Raw genomic sequence first — 20776 nt, forward strand, 5'->3', positions numbered from 1 at the left:
GCAGTCATATGTACTAAGAGTATGGGACCACAGTCAGAGGGATCTAGACACCTTAGTACAGGTTCCCCATCAAATAAAAAGATCTCTTTGGTGGTGGAGGAAGGAAGTGAACTTGTCACAGGGACGTCTGTGGCTTATCCCAGTCCCGCAGATCGTAACCACGGACGCAAGTGGCAAAGGCTGGGGGGCACATTTGGGATCCCTTCTAGCGCAGGGCACATGGAAGGGCGACGAACTGCAAAGGTCTTCCAACTGGAAAGAGCTAAGGGCAGTAGGCCTAGCCCTCAGATTTTTCAAAAAGGAACTCCAGGGCCACCATGTACAGGTACGGTCGGACAACTCATCCACCGTGGCCTATATAAACAAGCAGGGAGGCACCAGGAGCGGAAGTCTGTTGGCCCTAGCAAAAGATATTCTAAGCTGGGCCGAGTCCAACACCCTCTCACTCTCAGCGGTTTTTTTGAGAGGGGAGAGGAATATAATCGCAGATTTCCTCAGCCGGAGGAGTCTAAAGGAAGGAGATTGGGCCCTCAACCAGGAGGTCTTCAATCTCATATCCAAGAAATGGGGACCCCCGGAAGTGGATCTTTTCGCTTCAAAAGACAACGCGAAAACCCCCTGGTTTTTCTCCCTAAATGCAGGGGAAGGAGCACTGGGGGTGGACGCATTGTCTCAGAATTGGCATTTCAGGACATGCTACGCCTTCCCTCCTCCGGTGCTGTTACCGGCGGTTCTGAGGAAGTTTCAACTAGAGAGCACCTCTCTCATTCTAGTAGCTCCACATTGGCCGAAAAGGGCATGGTTTTCAATCCTCAGTCAGTTAGCAGCGGAGCCGCCCCTTTTCCTTCCACCTCGAAAGGATCTTCTGTCGCAGGGTCCAGTCCTCTGCCCACAGGTGCAGCAGTGGAAATTAGCGGCCTGGCTACTGAGGAGGGTATATTAAGATCCAAGGGGTTTTCGGAGAGCTTAATCTCTACCCTCCTCAACAGTAGGAAAAAGGAGACACATAGGATTTACAAAAAGGTCTGGCTCCTTTTCAACAAATGGTGCATAGAAAACTCCTTCTCGGTGCAGAGTCCCGTAGCTGTGTTGGAGTTTCTGCAGTGTGGAGCGGACAAGGGTTTATCTGTAGGTACCCTTAAAAGTCAGGTTTCAGCACTCAGTGCTTATCTGGAGAAGTCTCTGGCTACCAATCCATGGGTGGTCAGATTCTTTAAGGCACTGTCAAGACAGAGACCTACCAGGGGTCCTCCCTTTCCCGGGTGGGACCTATCTCTGGTTTTAAAGAGCCTTACGGGAAATCCCTTTGAGCCATTGGACAAGTGCCTGTTAAGGGAGCTTACCCTAAAAACAGTATTTTTAGTAGCAGTGACAACTGCCAGGAGGGTCAGCGAAATTGAGGCGTTATCAATTAGACCTCCTTTTTGTGTTATTTTGCCAGACAGGTTAGTCCTTAAGACTGATCCAGCTTTTTTGCCTAAAGTGGCGTCAGGCTTTCACAGAAGCCAGGAAATAGTCCTACCCTCGTTTTGTCTCAATCCTTCAGGTGAAAGGGAACTAAAATTTCATTTTTTAGATGTAAGGAGGTGTATCCTACAATACCTAGAGATGACTAAAACAATAAGGAAGTCTGATTCTCTATTTATTTTGTTTTCTGGGGCCAGAAAGGGTCTCAGAGCGTCCCGACGCACGATTGCCAGGTGGCTTAGATTAGCTATTGGGCAGGCATATTCTTTAGCAGGGAAGGAGATCCCTAGAGGCATAAAGGCACACTCCACCAGAGCAGTGGCAACTTCCCAGGCAGAGAAGGCTGGAGCAACGCCAGAGCAAATATGCAAGGCAGCAACCTGGTCCAGCTACTCCACTTTCGTTAGACATTACAGAGTGGACTTGGTGGCGGCAGGTGAGCAGGCTTTTGGGCGAAAAGTTCTGCAAGCTGTAGTCCCACCCTAATTGGTAAGTGCTCGATTATCCTCTCTATTGTGGCTGTCCTGAAATGACGAAAAGGGAAAATTAAAGTTACGTACCGGTAACGTCTTTTCCTGTAGTCTTTCAGGACAGCCCTAGTTACCCACCCTAAGCTTGGGGGGGTCTTATTAAAGACCAGAACGCAATATGGTAATGATATTGATTGGTATGTTATTAATGTGTTCTTGTGTCTCCCCAGCTGGCCGGAGGTACTCTTGAAAGAACTGAGGTCCGGCAGGGGAGGAGAGAATTTATGGGCGCAGTGTTTCCAGAGGAAGGGGAGGAGACTATCTCTCTATTGTGGCTGTCCTGAAAGACTACAGGAAAAGACGTTACCGGTACGTAACTTTAATTTTCCAAACAAATATAGCAGATAGTTAACCATTCACTAAACTAGGCCATCCTTGGTTACTGGTCCATCAGAAGACTTTACAGAAAATGGATGAGATTGTCTTCATGTATGCAGCACTGACACTGAATAAGGTCACAATGCCCATACTCATGATTTTAGCTTATAGGTTATATGCATTACTTTAATACTCACTCCTATAAATTATTGGCAACATTTTACTGTATTTTCCGGCGTATAAGACGACCTTTTACACTTAAAAAAAATGGCCAAAAAGTGGGGGTCGTCTTATACGCCGGGTATAAAATGTCGCTCGCTGGATGTCAGCCCGCCAGATGCCCGCTGGATATGTGGTAATACTGTATGTAGCTTCGGCTACATACAGTATACACCGCTGAGCCAATCCCAGCGAGCAATGTATTCTATTAATGAATATAGAGCCTGCTCGGATTGGAGTGCCAATCCGAGCAGGCTACAATACAGTAGCTTGCTCGGATTGGCTTTGAGAGTCAGAGAGGCGCTGGCTGATGATGTTACAGCCTCTGCCAATCAGAGCCGGCTTTGTATTCATTAAAATACATTTGCTCGCAATTGGCTCAGTGCGGTATGGCTCCAGCAAGAAGAAGGAAATATGAAGCCTCGGAAGGGGGGTCGTCTTATACGGTGAGTATAGGCAAAAACTGTAAAAAAAAAAAAAAACTGTAAAATTAGGGGGGCTCATTTTATACGCCGGCAAATACTGTATTCTCCCTTCTCATTGAGGTTGGTAACTCAGGGCAGATAATGCTAATTCATAATAAATGTGACAAAACTGTACTACTGTTTGCACTGTAAAAAGTACAGTTGTCCAAAATACTTGTATTATTAGGGGTCTGTTGATAAAGATTGTTTGAACATTTATTTTCTGTTTTACATTTCTCCATAGTTCACTTTAAAACAATGTCAGTTTTTCCCTCTGCTTTCCATTGGGGAAAGGAAATTTGCTTTAACTTCACTTCCAACAGGAAGCAAGATGAAATCTCTTTAAAGTGAGGAAAGCTCTCTTTTAGAGAGTTGACGCCACAACAAGCATTTCTATTGGAAGATTTCTCCTTATTCCTCCTTTCCAATGATGATATAAAATGTTGGATTTTGCCTCACTTTTTAGTCCCAGTGACAGTGGTTACCAGGACAAATGGGAATAAATCTCCCCATTGGGGACACAAACAGTAATACAACTAAACAGAGGTTATAACTCTTCCATAATCTATCCAAAACTAAAAAAGAACAGTTTACTTTACATACAAAAAATAAAGTTACTTGAAAGGTTCCATTGTTTAGGGGTAGTGTAAAATGGTGGAAACCATTTTTTTCTCATCCATTGAGGGACACAGGAAGTCTTTAACCTTCTGGTTATACTGTCACCTACAGGAGGATTGGACACTAGCAATCAAGCTATAGGCCAGCCCAGGATAACCCCTTGTACCTTGGTTCTTTACTAGTGTCCTAGGAGGATGCACATCTTCTCTTCATCTCTGCTGTGTGAAAAACGAACCTGTTTTTGCTAGAACCCTTTTTTCTTTTTTCAGTCGGGACTCTTCTCTACAGCACTGCTAGAGCTTCTAGCTGAAATTTCAGAAATCGTTGCTTGAACTGAGCAATTACCCTGAGTACAGGTGCTGCCGAGGGAATAAGTCTGTTTTCAGATTGTCCATGTCTGGGATGTATGCAGTGGACAAGGCTGGAACATGAACTTCAGCCCAACACAGGATCCATTCTAACTCTCTTGCCACAGCAAAACTCCTGGTATCTCCTTGATGGTTGATTTACACCACTGCAGTGGTATTGTACAACTGAATTTGGATTGGATTACCCTCCAGTAGAATGATTCAAAGTTGTAGAGAACGCCAGTAGAATTGTTTAATGCTGTAGTGGCCTGTTAATCAGAAGATGAGACTCCTGCAGTGACCAAGTTCCCTGCACCAACAACCTGGAGCTTTGCAAGGTTTGGTTGTGTCTACAGCATTGAACCATTCTACTGAAAGGTAATCTGATCCAAATCCAGTTGGATGTTGCAGGACCTGTGTTACAGGTGGAGGTTGTTGGATGTAGGCCTCCAGGTTTAACAACTGGACAGTGTTGTCTCCAGGTTCAGGGATTCTCTAATGCAAGCAGTGGATGCTCTAGTGGCTACATGGGATAAGTATACCCTGACCTATGCCTTTCTCCCTAAAATGTATTTCTCGACTGCTTCGTAGGGTTGAGATTCTGCCAAGGCGATTGTGACAAGCCCATCGTATAAGACTTTGTGGGCTCTTCCAGATTGTCAGAATCCTCTATCTCAAGGACTGATTTGCCATCCTGCTTCATGGTTGCTGGCTTTAGCAGAATGGCTGTCTTTTAAAGCCTAGTTTTGGGAGACTGGGGCGAGGTGGTGTTTCCTACGATGATAAAAACTAGGAAGATTACACGTCACAAGGTTTATCATTAGACATGGAAGTCCTACTTCACTTGTGTGAGTTTTGGGGTATCTACCCTAGGTTTTTCTGCACCGGACAAATACTTTTCCCTGCAGTTGGGTCTGGACCAATGTTCTCAGAACTGACCAAGTTCAGGTTTTTGGCTTTTCTATCTTGTTTCAGAGACCATTGGCCTCTCACTTTTTGATCAAGACCTTTGTTTCAGAAACTGCAGAATGATCCCTTTAGAGACATTCCTCTCTACTCTCACCCACAAAGTGGTATACCTGGTAGCTATCACCTCTGAGGCATGTGTCTGAACTGGTGCTCATTTCCTGCAAGTAATTTTTCAAAAGGACAAGGTGTTGGCGAGATCCGGGTCTTCTTGCCTAAGTTCATTTTTGCCTTTCAACTCAACCAGGACATCATTCTTTCTTTCCTCTATTCAAATCCAGTTCACCAAAAGGAAATTTACCTCCATTGCCTGGGTGTGGTTTAGGCATGAAAGTATATCTCATATTCTTTCTTTCAGAAATACTGACTCATTTTTGCCTTCCCAAATGGTCCCCATAAGGGTTCCCCAATTTCTCGCTCCACCATTTTTAGGTGGCTGATACAGACCATCATCCAAGCTCAAGTTCTCAAGGATCAGGTTTCACCCTTTCCTGCTGTCTACTAGATCCTTGAGTACTTATCAAGTTTTCGGAGTTCTTCTAGGTGGATATTTTGGCCTCATCTGATGCTCGGAGGTTAAAGACATACTGTGCCCCTCATTAGATTACAAGAAAATTATTTTATGAATAATCCTCTCCTATCTCCAAGTTTTGGTTTATTTCTTATTATTGTCAAAATAAGAGAATAACAATTGATATACCCTTTTATTTACCTTAAGACCATTTAGTCTTGTGGGCCTGCTTATTCCCCTCTTCAGTGGCCTCGTCCCTTTTGTTGTTTCCAAATTTCTCTCTATTCCTGTAACCTCTAATTTACCCCCATATCCTTTTTGTCCCTTTTGGCTTTCTTTTTTTTTTTTTTTTACTACCTTTTATTACCTCTCTGACTTATTTCTATTCCCACTTTTCCTGTAGACCATACCATTTCTGCAGGAAACGGATCAAGGTTTACCTATAAAAAAAGCAGAATGTTCATAATTGAATATTTTTATATTCTGTTATACTGTTATATTTGAAATCTCAACCACATCTGTTGCTCAGAGGAAATACCCTGAAAAACAAATGTTAATAAATTAACTAACCCAAGGGCTTTCCTACAATATACATACAGTACTTAAATTGTATTGAATGTGTGTGTCTCTATCACGCTGCTGATTTAGTCACAACTTTATCGATCTCCTTATATCACCTACAGTGAATTATTCTTCCTCAGAGTTTTCAATCAAATGTGCACACTAACGTTCTTTCAGCTGATTTTCTGTTTTATCTTCTAAATTTTATTTTTGTTTTGTCTTTCCACCATATTCCCCCTTCCTTTTATTTATTTATTTTTTTTACTTTGTGTTCTTTTTTTACTTTATTTTCTCTTTTTCTGGTGTCTTCTGCACAGCTGAGGTGGTGGGCAATAATGATGTCATTCCGTTGCCAGACAGCAGCCAATCAGACAGAGTGTTGCAGGAAGCTGGCGGCAGAACAGTTTTAGATGGTAATTCTTTTTGAGTTGTAAGAATGGCCAGGAGAAAAGGCGGATCTAGTTACCTAGATGATGCATTGCTGTCTATCCTCTTGCCATCACTCTTAGCATACAGTGGCATCACCCTTTGTACTCAAGTTCACGCAAAAAAAAAAAAAAATGGTAAAATATATAAATTAATTTTAAAAAAAAGGTAAAACTTCCCTCAATTTTTTTAAGTCAACATTTCAACGGTGGTCTTGTTTTATCAGTTCGGACAAGCTGATTGTCTTCTGAGATTTGAACAGGTGGTATATTTCTTGTGCTTTTTTTTATTCATTAAGGGGGACCTTGCACTAAAGTACAAGGCTTACCTATGTGGCAGACCCCCACCGATTACAAAATGCAAGATTAAAGCAATAAAAAATAAAAATTAATCCTGGATTCTGAGAAACTTGTTGATTCCCAAGTCCTAAACTTTCACAAGGTCTTGCAGTGATGCCCAGTGACATTAGCATTCAGCATTGAGTTAATGGATGCAGAAAGTGGTCAGAATCCTAGAAGTAAGGTAAGTATTTTTTATTTTTTTCTTTCAGATTATTTTTTGTTGCTTTAATCAAATGTTTTGTCATCTTGGTGGGGGACTAATAACTAAGCAGACCTTGTATTTTAGTGCATTAGTATCATTTTTGGATGTTTCTGCTTTGAGAACTAGAGACCTCAAATAATCATTCTTTTATTTCACAAAGCACTTAAAAATCATAACAAAGGCCATCATTTCAAGTTTTTCCTAAATATTACCAACGTTTAAGGCTTCTGAGGGACGTTTTACAAATTTTCTGCTAATTTTACCAGATCTGCCTATTGCTTAATTACCACGCTAATATCTACAGTCTACTTTTTTTTTAATCCCCTTCATCCAATTTTGAATAGTATTTTTTTTTTCAAATGGTCACTAAGCTGTTAATAAATTGAGAGAGGCTCATTTGAATACAGAAGAAGTTTTTAAAAAGTACACATTGGGGTCGACTCACTAAAACTGGAGAGTACAAAATGTGGTGCAGCTCTACATAGAAACCTTCCAGTTTCTCTTTTGCCAAAGCTCAATTGAACAAGCTGCACCAGGTTTTGAACTTTCCAGTTTCAGTAAATCAATCCCATTGGGATTCAGTGAAGTGAGGTTGTTTAGAATGGAGCATTAGAACTATAGTTATAACTTACTGAAAGGTCCAAGCCTAACAAGAGATCAGTGCCATCCATGGAATATAGTTCTGTGCCGCGCACAAGATATTAGAAGCCATATTTACAGTATATGGTCAAAGGCTGGTGGATATTTGACCATTACACCTACACTGTATGACCAAAAGTATATGAACACCCCTTCAAATGATTGAGTTTAAACATTCCAGTGAAGGGTACCAGTAATGTTACAGTTTAAGAAAGGCCCTTTTCTATTTCAGCAGGAGGTGTCTTTGTGCACATAGCCCATTCCATAAAGACAAATAGACAATTGTAGTATGCAGGAAATCAAGTGGCCTGCACTGAGCCATTTTGGATGAACTGGAATGCTGATGGTAAGCTAGGTCTTCACATCCGACTTTAATGTGTGACCTCACAAATGATCATTTGCCTCAATAAGTTTGGCCAAAAAGTTTTTATACGACCATGAGGAAGGGGTGGGGAAAGGGTGGCAACCATATAAAATGCCGATGGTAGTGGAATGGGATGTCCAGGAAGCTCATATAGATGTGATGGTCAGTTGTCCATAAAGTTTTAGACATATAGTGTATTTCTCTACAATTAACAAGCTATTGTAAGAATGAATTTAATGTTGTTAGCTAGGCTGTAGTCAATTCTTTACTGTAGTGCCCTTTTTTAGTTTACATCAAATGATGTATTGTGTATTTCATTGAGGAAAGACAAAACCGACTCTTGTGATATGAATTATCAAGACAGGTCTATAGACTCAGTTACCATTTGAAAGAAACCTCCTAGAAGCATATTTTCATAAACAGGCGTTCAATATCTTTTTTTTTTCTTGCTAATTGCATTTTCAGGTTCAAATTCTGTTCCTTTTATTTATTAGTAAATACGGATTAAATTACGTTAAAGTCAAAGTGAACATGTGCTGATACTTTTATCACCATACATTGCATGTGTTATATTTTGTTTTTTGGTGACCAAGATTGAACATTTTGAATCAGCACAATCTTCACTTATAATTTGAGTACTGCCTATTCCACCCATTAGCTCACTTCCACCACGCCGTTCCAGATTTCCTCCAAAAATGCATGAAAACAGTTGCCCTGTCTGCCATTCTGGAGCACTTAATCCACCTACATATTGTTTTTTCCTGAAAACATGAAACTTTTCTACTTAGGTGGTCTGCCTGCCTGTTTTTAGGAAAGGGCTAGCCCAAACAAACGCAAATGTTCCTCAGTAATGTGTGTCTTTTTCAAGGGTGATGCCTCATGATCTGCTCATCTAGCTTTGACCTTTACTCTTCTCTTCACATAACTTCTGAGGTCTTGTCTTGTAGGCCTCCTAACTTCATGTTTCTACCATATTAACTTTGGAATGCTCAGATAGTTAAGACCCATCTAATCTGCTAATTTATTGTTTTAAACACTCAGTTTAATTTGCTGAGAGATGAATTGACATGGCATCTAAATTTCTCTTGTTCTGTTAAATATCATCGCCCCCTTTTGCCAGAAGTTCCTTTTATGCAAGACTAAGTGGTTGTTGCACGTGTTTAACTTCAAAATGGTGTTCCACTACACATTTCTCACCTGACCCTTTCTTGATCCTTCAAACTAGGAAATTTATTTTATGTGGTCATGCCAACTGTACCGGCATTACCTCTTCCTGAAGAAGAGCGACCTAGAGAAACACAAGAATCTAGGGAACACATCCAACCGATAGGAAGTCCATCTTTGCCAAAATCCAGAGAAATTCACAAGATTCAGGCTTTCTCTTCAGACACTAGTAGCCCACCAGCACGAAGCTCAGAAAGTGATGTTTTGCACACTGATTTGGCTCCAAATCTGATTATTCAAGATGTTGATATGATCTTCCAAACGATTGAACAGCTAACGGCCAAATTACAAAGGTTACAGGTAAGAGCTTGTGACTTTTCGCAATTTTATTGTCTGATTTAAAAATATTGTGAATTGTAGTGGCATGCTTTAGAGTCCACTAAATTATGCTTTCAAGCTTTTAAATATTGCGTTCAACTAAAACTAATATATATTTTCATTGATAGAGAACAGTATTTTATTTTTATGTGTACCTGGAAGGCCATTGCTGCTGTCCATACTATAGATTAAATGCTGTTGCTCTGAATGATGCCCAATATCATATATTGTGAGCCCAGGTCTTGGGTGAAAAAGTAAAGCTGCTTATATAGGTGCTACAATTTATTCTTCCACTAAAGTTAGATTTAGTCATGTGCTAGGAAGTTTTTTTTAAATGGTTTCTGACATAATATAGACACAGTCAAACAAGAAGGGAAGAAATGAAAGATAAAAGGGGAAATTAGTATATACAGTATCTTGCAAAAGTGAGTACACCCCTCATATTTTTGTAAATATTTTGTTATATCTTTTCATGTGACAACACTGAAGAAATGACACTTTGCTATAATGTAAAGTAGTGAGTGTACAGCTTGTATAACAGTGTAAATTTGCTGTCCCCTCAAAATAACTCAACACACAGCCATTCATGTCTAAACCACTGGCAACAAAAGTGAGTACACCCCTAAGTGAAAATGTTCAAATTGGGCCCAATTAGCCATTTTTCCTCCCCGGTGTCATGTGACGCGTTAGTGTTACAAGGTCGCAGGTGTGAATGGGGAGCAGGTGTGTTAAATTTGGTGTTATCGCTCTCACTCCCTCACTCTCTCATACTGGTCACTGGAAGTTCCTCATGGCAAAGAACTCTGGGGATCTGAAAAAAAGAATTGTTGCTCTACATAAAGATGGCCTAGGCCAGTGATGGCAAACCTTGGCACCCCTGATGTTTTGGAACTACATTTCCCATGATGTTCATGCACTCTGCAGTATAGTTTAGCATCATGGGAAATGTAGTTCCAAAACATCTGGGGTGCCAAGGTTCGCCATCACTAGCCTAGGCTATAAGAAGATTGTCAGGATCCTGAAACTGAGCTGCAGCATGGTGGCCAAGACCATACAGCTGTTTAACAGGACAGGTTCCACTCAGAACAGGCCTCACCATGGTCGACCAAAGAAGTTGAGTGCACGTGCTCAGTGTCATATCCAGAGGTTGTCTTTGGGAAATAGACGTATGAGTGCTGCCAGCATTGCTGCAGGGGTTGAAAGGGTGGGGGGGGGGTCAGCCTGTCAGTGCTCAGACCATACTCTGCACACTGCATCAAATTGGTCTGCATGGCTGTCATCCCAGAAGGAAGCCTCTTTTAAAGATGATGCACAAGAAAGCCTGCAAACAGTTTGTTGAAGACAAGTAGACGAAGGACATGGATTACTGGAACCAAGATGAGACCAAGATAAACTTATTTGGTTCAGATGTTGTCAAGCGTGTGTGGCGGCAACCAGGTGAGGAGTACAAAGACAAGTGTATCTTGCCTACAGTAAAATATGGCGGTGGAAGTGTCATGGTCTGGGGCTGCATGAGTGCTGCTGGCACTGGGGAGCTACAGTTCATTAGGGAACCATGAATGCCAACATGTACTGTGGCATTCTGAAGCCGAGCATGATCCCCTCACTTCAGAGACTGGGCCGCTGGGCAGTATTCCAACATAACAACCCCAAACACACCTCCAAGATGACCACTGCCTTGCTAAAGAAGCTGAGGGTAAAGGTGATGGACTGACCAAGCATGTCTCCAGACCTAAACCCTATTGAGCATCTGTGGGGCATCCTCAAACGGAAGGTGGAGGAGCGCAAGGTCTCTAACATCCACCAGCTCCGTGATGTCGTCATGGAGGAGTGAAAGAGGACTCCAGTGGCAACCTGTGAAGCTCTGCTGAGCTCCATGACCAAGAGGGTTAAGGCAGTATTAACACTTTGGGCCCAATTGAGACATTTTCACTTAGGGGTATACTCACTTTCGTTACCAACGGTTTAGACATTAATGGCTGGGTGTTGAGTTATTTTGAGGGCACAGCAAATTTACACTTATACAAGCTGTACACTCACTACTTTACATTGTAGTAAAGTGTCATTTCTTCAGTGTTGTCACATGAAAAGATATAATAAAATATTCACAAAAATATGAGGGGTGTACTCACTTTTGTAAGATACTGTATGTGACCAAGGGTTAATGCTTTCAATTCAAAAGTCTCTACCATCATATGATACGAAGGTGAGTGTCCAAATTAGGAGGTAAGTAATATTTGACCCAAGGTTCCCATATTTTCAAAAATGTAGGCATTGTATTTAAAGCTGAAGGTATGGTATTTTTGCAGTTGCATTGGTCTATCTTAGACCAGTGTAGGTATGTATGTGTCATACCTGGTTGATCACCGTGAAAACTGTAAATCACTGTAGTAGACACCGTTATTTCATTGATTCTTGGTCGATTCCAAGTCCCGAGCTGATGTCCTGCTGCATTGTGAACACAGGAGGTCGCTCACTTGGCACGGATGCCATTCAGAGAACATTTTGCATTTTTTTGAAGGATAAGTTCACCTCTTGGCACATGTTACACCTGTATTTAGGGTGGAACATGTAACATGTTCTTGCTTCCACTGGTCTCCCGCGTTCTGTGACATCAGGCAAGAGATCTGCCCTCACGTCACATTTTGAAACAAACGCAGCCATGTCATTCAATCACAGTTTCCTGTGAACAAATGAACTACAAGTACCGTCATCCATTGTGGCTGATGGCTTGTAGTTCTCATTAACCACTTCAGCCCTGGAAGGATTTACCCCCTTAATGACCAGGCATTTTTGGCGATACGGCACTGCGTTACTTTAACTTACAATTGCGCAGGCGTGCGACGCTGCACCCAAATAAAATTGATCTCCTTTTTTTCGCACAAGTAGAGCTTTCTTTTGGTGGTATTTGATCACCTCTGCGGTTTTTATTTTTTTTCGCTGTAGACAAAAGAAGAACGACAATTTTGAAAAAATTATATTTTTATATCCAAAAAAAAAAAATGTAAAAAAACAAATTTTATCGATTTAGACTAATGTGTATTCTGCTACATATTTTTGATGAAAAAAAAATCCCAATAAGCGTATATTGCAAGGCTGCTTGTGAGCACCTTTGTAGTTCATTGATTCTTCCTGCTCTTAAGTGACTGCCTGCCCATACGAGGTATGGTCAGACAGCTATCTTGAGAGTCTGCAGGAGCCCTGCATAGCACCCATGATCTGCTGATTGCAGGTGCAATGCACAGCAGGCTCCCTAGAAAAAAATTAAAATAATGTGCATTTGTTATTTTTTATGAAAAGGTGAACTTATCTTTTAATGAATGTAAAGTGTTCTCTCCTTGTATGAGGTGGAGACCACCACCCTACCCATCCACCTTGTCCAATCAGAGATCAATTTGCGTTCATTAAAAAAATTCAGTGTTCTCTGCTTCCACGGGGGTCAGCCAGGTATGGCATGTGCATAATTACATTGGTCCTTTGGAGCAGCGGATCGTCAGTGGATCTGTTGGGTGTGTAAGTTTAAAACATAACCTATTCAACCAGGTAAGAGTGGATTGCACAAAAAAACGGGATGAAGGTTCCTCTTTAAGTTTAATGAACACAAAACAATGTCAATTTACATTCACTAGCCACTTTATTGGGTAAACCTTGCCAGTACCAGGTTGGTACTGCCCTAATTCTTTGTGGCATAGATTCAACAACGTCTTGGAAACATTCCTCGGAGATTTTGGTCCATATTGACATGATAGCATCACGCAATTGCTGCAGATTTGTCGGCTGCGCATCCATGATGCCAATCACCCGTTCCACCACTTCCCAAAGGTGCTCTATTGTATTGAGATCTCGTGACTGTGGAGGCCATTGGAGTACAGTGAACCCATTGTCATGTTCAAGAAACCAGTTTGAGATGATTTGATCTTTGTGACATGGTGCATTATCCTACTGGAAGTAGCGCCATCAGTAGATGGGTACACTGTAGTCATAAAGGGGTGGACATGGTCAGCAACAATACTCAGGTAGGCCGTGGTATTTAAACGATGCTCAATTGGTACTAAGGGGCCCAAAGTGTGCCAAGAAAATATCCCCCACACCATTACACCACCAGCCTGAACCGTTGATACAAGGCAGGATGGATCCATGCTTTCATGTTTACGCCAAATTCTGACCCTACCATATGAATGTCGCAGCTGCAATCGAGACTCATCAGACCAGGCAACGTTTTTCCAATCTTCTATTATCCAGTTTTGGTGAGCCTGTGTGAATTGTAGCCTCGGTTTCCTGTTCTTAGCTGACAGGAGTGGCACCCGGTGGGGTCTTCTGATGCTGTAGCCCAACTGCTTCAAGGTTCGATGTGTTGTGCATTCAGAGATTGTATTCTGCATACCTTTGTTGTAATGAGTTATTTGAGTTACTGTTGCTTTTCTATCATCTCAAACCACATTCTCCTGTGACATCAACTAGGCATTTTCGTCCATACAACTGCCATTCACTGGATATTTTCTCTCTATTGGACCGTTCTCTGTAAACCCTAGAGATGGTTGTGCGTGAAAATCCCAGTAGATCAGCAGTTTTTGAAATACTCAGACCAGCCCATGTGGCAACAATCAGTGGTGGGACAAGGTCAACTAGTGCCCAGAGCGAAAATGCCAAACTGCGCCCCCCCGCCAAGGAGTTGGGAGGAGTTAGAGAAGTATATGCACCTCAAAATGTATGTACTGGTTACAGCAGGCTGCTGCAATGATTACAACTTACCAAATCTCCCAGTGACCCCCTAATTGCAATAGCAGATATATGGAGGTATACATCCTAATGCATATCGGGTCTGACATACTTCCTCTTATGCATGTTTTCACCTATCAGAGTATACACATATCCTTATGCCGCGTACACAGGAGCAGACTTTACGGCAGACTTTGCCCGGCGGACGGGATTTCGTCGGACAATTCGATCGTGTGTGGGCTCCAGCGGACTTTGTTTTCTCAAAAGTTGGACGGACTTAGATTTGAAACATGTTTTAAATCTATCCGTCGAACTCGAGTCCGGTCGAAAAGACCGCTCGTCTGTATGCTAGTTCGACGGACAAAAAGTCACGCTAGGGCAGCTATTGGCTACTGACTATGAACTTCCTTGTTTTAGTCCGGTCGTACGTCATCATGTACGAATTTGACGGACTTTGGTGGATTGTGTGTAGGCAAGTCCGTTCATTCGGAAAGTCCGTCATAAAGTCCGTTAAAGTCCGCCGGGCAAAGTCTGCCGTAAAGTCCGCTCGTGTGTACGCGGCATTATTCTTAGAGAGTAGTAGTACGCATGTCAGACCTGATATGCATTAGAACGCGTAGCTAGTCCTGGGTACAGATTATAGTAAATGTTGGATATAAGGAGAAATCTTGATAAATTGTTTTGTATATGGAGGTATACATATGCCAGGATGTAATGCTTTGTATCATAGTATGGCAAAAATTCCCTGAAGTGTTTGGTGGGCAGTACCACCTACAGAATATGACCTAATCGGCCACCCAGAAACCATTTGCAATTTGTGTACTTACAGCACAGTGGTGAAGACTTTTAGAGGTTCAGGCTGGGTTCTCACAGGTGTGATGTGGGAAACCCTGCAATTCCTGTGTGGGTTTCTGCATTTCACCTAAATTGCCAGCAGTTCACACTGACAACTGCGAACTACTGTGGGTGTCAATGTGAAGTTAAGGACACCCCCAGATTGGTTTGCATATCGCAATGTGTACTGTGAAATGGTACAGGAATCAGATGGCATGGGTGTGAACACCCATGGCATCCGATTCCAGTGAGGCCCAAAAAAATGTGATGCAAATTCAGCCATACAAACTGTATGGCTGAATTTGCATCGCAAAGACATTGCATGTGATCTGCACAGCAATGCGGTGCAAATCACATGTGATGTCTATCATCGCAATAGTGTGAACCCAACCTAAAACAGGTAGAGAAGAGGCAACATAATATCTCCTAAGCACCTGCAATAAGGCATATTACACTTTACTTATAGCACCCCTAACCGTTAGCAGAGTCCTGTGAATTTGTGTGTTTGGGAAAAGGGGGACTAGGTCTGATTTTGAACTATAAGCCCTTTTACTGCCAACCTCTTCCTGAGAATGCTAGTTAGTTGGTGTTATGCTGACCCACTATCTTTAATACATTCTGACCTAAAACGTATGTCAGGAAAGTCTGCCAAAATTCACATGCCCCAATCTGTATACCTCCACTGAATCAGAACAATGCAGTCAGCAGGCCAACCAAGCAACTAGCATTTTCAGATAAAAAACAGCAATGCCAACCTCCCTGTTTCATGTTAAGTTCCCTTTAACCTGGCTATTGTTACTTTACCCTCACTCGCCAGCACTCTATACACAGAAGGAGGTTTTCTCCGTGGCTGTCCTCCTCTCTTCCGCCCGCAGGTTGCTGTTGGAGGGAAGAGAGAGCAGTCTCCTCCCTTTAGCAGCTATCAAGATTCCTGCTCTGCCTGATAGTACAGTGGAACCTCGGATTACGAGCATAATCCGTTCCAGGAGTATGCTTGTAATCCAAAGTACTCTCCTATCAAAGCGAGTTTTCCCATTGAAGTCAACAGAAACAAAAATAATTTGTTCCACATTGACTTCAATGGGATGCGATACCGCATGCGGCCAGAGGCGGGGGGGGGTGCAGGAGAGCCACGGAAACGGTGTAAAAGGCCCGAGGACACTTTTGCTGACCTCAGCAAACCTCTTCCTACCCGAGATTTGCTGAGGTCAGCCATGCTGTACTCGGGCCTTTCCGTGCATTTCCGAATGTGACGTTCGGCTCTGCACGGCTCCGGCGCCCCCCACCTCAGGCCAAAAGCGGTACTGCACACTGCTTTGGCCTGAATCGTGCTCATTTTGCGAGACAACACTCGCAACCCGAGTTACAAGTTTTAAAAATACAGTGCTCGTATTGCGAAACGCTCATTAACCGCATTACTCGCAATCCGAGGTTCCACTGTAATGACACTACCGTCACTTCTGTAAGTGAGGCAACTTCAGAACAGCACGGCTCCAGTGCGCCCCTCCCCCTTCATGTAATACTCCGCCCAGGGCACCCACCCCTTCTGCCCACCCTTTGTACCGACCCTGGCAACAACAACTATGCCACGTTCAAAGTCACTTAAATCCTCTTTCTTCCCCATTTTGATGCTCGGTTTGAACTTCAGCAAGTCGTCTTCTTGAGTTGCTCCCATGTGATTGGCTGATTAGCAGTTTGTGTTACCATGTAATTAAACGGGTGTACCTAATAATATGGCCCATGATTATATATTTCTGAGTATGGTAAGCACATTTTTTTGTAATTCCTCTATTTCCAAAAAGTTGCAGTTTACTGTCAGATAAAAAGAAAGAAAAATGCAGCATATTCAAACAATGAGCAAGAGGGTCACACACTTAGATCCACAGGCCAACAGGCCTAGCAGGACAAGATAGGTCTGATCACATATAATAAAACATTACTAATATGAGAATGGACATCAATATGCATGGTATCTAACACATGTAAAATGACAACATGTGGGACCCAGAACATAGGCTCCTCAATTTACACATTTTCTTATTTAGCATTGTTATGTAATCTCAGGGTCAGGGGACATTTGTCAGGTGACCTCTGAGACTCGTAAGACTTTAAAAAAGGAGGTAGAATAAAACAAGGAAGAAACATCATGCACAAGTAAGCTTGTACAGTTGTAATAATTTAATACAAAGTATTCAGATTCATGCAAAAGCCCAACAATGACTGGTTCTCAAAGTTTCTGTTCAGAGTTGACAAGGGCACCTCAATTTTGCTGGGCAGTCCACTATAATATATATTTTGTTTTAGGAGGTGGAGTCAGCACATCAGGAGCTCTTAAGGTCCTTTAGAAGAAAGCCTCCAGAAGATATGTTGCAGGAGCCTGAGCCAATGGTGGAGGAGGACAAGCAGCCTGAGATACATCACGGGTCCAGTGTCAATGTCAATAGCAATTCTCTCTTCTTTGTGAAGAACAGTGTGTCTGTGTCAATCCATCGAGACAGTAAGTGGCATATGATAGATCATTTTCTTTGCTCTTCTGCTGTTTTTCATTGGACAGGTAGGATGTGAAATGTGATCAGGTTTAATCAGTAACCTCTATCATTTATATTGTGTTTAGGGAAGGGAGATTTACAGGCCCTGACCCAAAGTAAACATACAGCAAGTGAAGTTTTGAGCCTTGTTCAGCATACTAGTCCTAATTCATTGATCCAGAAACCACTGAAGTAACAGATAAATAGATAGCACATTCATAAGATTACCAGTGGTGTCCTCAATATTTCAAAGCAGGTTTCCTCTAAAAGACAATTGTACTTATAACTGCGTTAGACCCAACTGGGACAGGGGCTTTTGGAGGGGACTGCAGGGTAGCCTTATGCCTACTGTGTATGGACCCTGGCTTTTGAGGGGGCTCTATTCTTTGTGAGGTGTGTGCCTGGGGGACCTTTGGAGTGGTCTTGCTTCAGATTTGGGTCCATGTCTTCCTGAAACGCACAGACTAGGGGAACTTAGGACCTGGGTAAAAATTTGAGGGCCTCTGTGATTTGTTGGGGTATGAAATCAGCAGCCCAAGCCAGTCTTGGTGGCTTCAACCCTCTCCTAGACTGAGAGACTTACAGCAGAAAATTATAATCAGGTCCAACAACCTGATGCTGGTATCTCCTGCTGCTTTGTGTAAATCTATTTATTAAGATGTCTTTCTCTTTCTCTCATTGAAAATTCCCCAATTGTGTGCCTCCTAGGTGTGAATTCCTATTGTTAATTGAGTCACCTATTGTTTCTGTCTGTCTGCTAATCCTCTTGGAGATGTGATTTGTTTTGTGTCCACTTTACCTGGTTACCTAACCATTGAGGGATGTTTTTGTTAGCTGTTCATTAAATTTACTGTTATATGTACTGATTATATTACAAACTGCAGCCTGGGGGCTAGATGTGGCCCTTTGCTTTCATTTATCTGGCCCTTGAGGCATTATTCTTCCCACTGTCAGCAGCAGCAAGTCATAGTTCCTGCTTGGTAACCATACAGCCACGTTTCAAAGCAACGTAGGGGCCCTGTGTGGCTCTGAAATGTTGCCATATGTTTATCATGTGACCATGAAAATAAAGCTTTGGACCCTTTCAAGGAATCCTTGGTGTGCTGATGACATTTCTTCACTATTCCTCCCACTGACACCAACAATGGGGCACTATTCTTTCCACTGACACCAACGATTAGGCACCATTCCTCACGCTGACACCAACATAGGGGCACTATTTGTCTCACTGGCATCAACAATGGGGCACTATTCCTCCCACCGACACCAATGATGGGGCACTATACCTCCCACTAACACCAACAATGGGGCGCTATTCCTTCTACTAGCGCCACTAATGGAGCACTATTCCTCCCACTAACTACAATGATGGGGCACTATTCCTCCCACTGGCACCAACAATGAGGCACTATTCCTTCCACTGGCACCAACAATGGGGCACTATTCCTCCCACTGGCACCAACAATGGGGCACTATTCCTCCCACTGGCACCAACAATGGGCCACTATTCCTCCCACTGGCACCAGCAATGGGGCACTATTCCTCCCACTGGCACCAACAATGGGGCACTATTCCTTCCACTGGTGCCAACAATAAGGCACTACTCTTCCCACTGACACCAACGATGGGGCACTATTCCTCCCACTGACACCAACAATGGGCCACTATTCCTCCCACTGCTACACGATGGGGCGCTATTCCTCCCCTAATACCAAAGATGGGGAACTGTTTACTCCCACTGACACCATGTAATTTTCTACTTCCACTGGCCATAATCTGCCCCCCTAAAGCTGGAAGGACAGCAAACTAGCCATTTGTTTAGAAAGTTTGGAGACCCCTGGATTAAGACCTAGCTAGCAATTGGTGTTCCAGTTCATCCCAAAGGGTTTCAGTAGGGTTGAGGGCAGGTCACTTGTGTTCCTCCACACCAAACCGGTCAAATAATTTATTTTATTTAATTTTCATTGCCTTGCTTAAAAGTAAGAGGGACCTTGAAAATCTTTCTGGGCTGCCCAGTTACTCAGTACTGTTTATGGGCATGATGTTTTCATACTTGCCAATTGTATACATTTTTACTTTAACATTTGCTTTTTTTTGTTTTGTTTTTTTTCCAGGCCTTACAGATCCACGTGGCAATGCTTTAAACTTCCCTTTGGGCCTTTAACGTTGTGCACAGATGCCAAAAACTGCTAGGGTCTCTACCACTACTGTTAAAGCTCCCTTCTGCTCACAGTACCGCCCCTGAGGAGCGGGGCACTTGGCATTCGGGTGCGGATAAACTGCTGCCAGTTTTGGACGAGGGCACTTTACAAATGGAAGCCTGTACTGAATAGCCAAAATAGGACTAAGGGGAGAGACGATGTTAAAAACTCTTGGAAGAACGAAAAAAAAAAAAACTGGAATTATTATTTTTGGAAGAAAACACAAAGCATGTTAGCTTAATAAATTATAAATATATATATATAAATATATGTATAGTTATATACCTATTTAAAGAAAACGACAAAAAACAACACTATTAATGGATTGAGTTCTAACAACGAAAAGGGGTTTGTGGCACCCCGTCCCTAAAACCACGCATGCTGTCGACATGGCTCTCCCGCTTAAAGGCCCTGGCGGAAGCGAGACCTCTAGTGGACGGTTTGTGAAGTGGGGAGAGATTCTGTGGCTTGTGATATCCCTCTGCACTGTGGAGAGTCTGTTCTGTAGACAATGCACTATTTCCAATGACAAGAGAAGCCCCTTGCATCTGCACACCGGGCTCCCTCCTTTTATTTTATTTTCTGTATAAATATGTATGTATGTGCTTTTTTTTATTTTGTATATAGTTTTTTTTTCCGCCCTCTCTTCCGACTTGTAATAAAATAGGCTTTTTACCACTGCTGTTTTCTATCAAGCCAAAATACATTTAAAAAAATGATGTATTGTGTACAGTCTGAAATGTTAACTACTATGTACTTCTCATATGTATGAGTTTTTTCAATATTGTGGAGGTTACCTAAAAATATATATTTTTTTGTCTTGGAAAAAGCAGGTAAACCTAAGACCCTCTGTCAGGTATACATTACCGAAATGTAGAAAAAAGTTGTGGTGCCACAACAATGGTGATCAAGTCCAGAATAATATTTTATTGAATTATCAGTGGAATAAAAGAACCAACGCGTTTCGAGGGTCAAGCCC

The 20776-nt window shown here is 42.4% G+C and overlaps 1 protein-coding gene across 5 annotated transcripts in view; it reads left to right on the plus strand.

The window, feature by feature from the left end:
- Positions 1-20475, plus strand: part of ARHGEF11 (Rho guanine nucleotide exchange factor 11) — a 277886-nt gene extending 257411 nt beyond the window's left edge. For 4 of the 5 annotated variants that reach the window (XM_073610617.1, XM_073610619.1, XM_073610618.1 and 1 more), the window contains 4 exons: positions 6319-6414; positions 9199-9497; positions 17373-17565; positions 19711-20475. In XM_073610617.1, the coding sequence (XP_073466718.1) occupies positions 6319-6414; positions 9199-9497; positions 17373-17565; positions 19711-19760 (638 nt within the window). In that variant the 3' untranslated portion in view covers positions 19761-20475. The remainder of the gene's footprint in view (positions 1-6318; positions 6415-9198; positions 9498-17372; positions 17566-19710) is intronic. The other variant, XM_073610622.1, reaches the window with a different exon arrangement.
- Positions 20476-20776: the final 301 nt, after the last annotated feature.

This window comes from Aquarana catesbeiana, linkage group LG13, assembly GCF_042186555.1.
Source record: "Aquarana catesbeiana isolate 2022-GZ linkage group LG13, ASM4218655v1, whole genome shotgun sequence".
NCBI classification, from domain to species: Eukaryota; Metazoa; Chordata; class Amphibia; order Anura; family Ranidae; genus Aquarana; species Aquarana catesbeiana.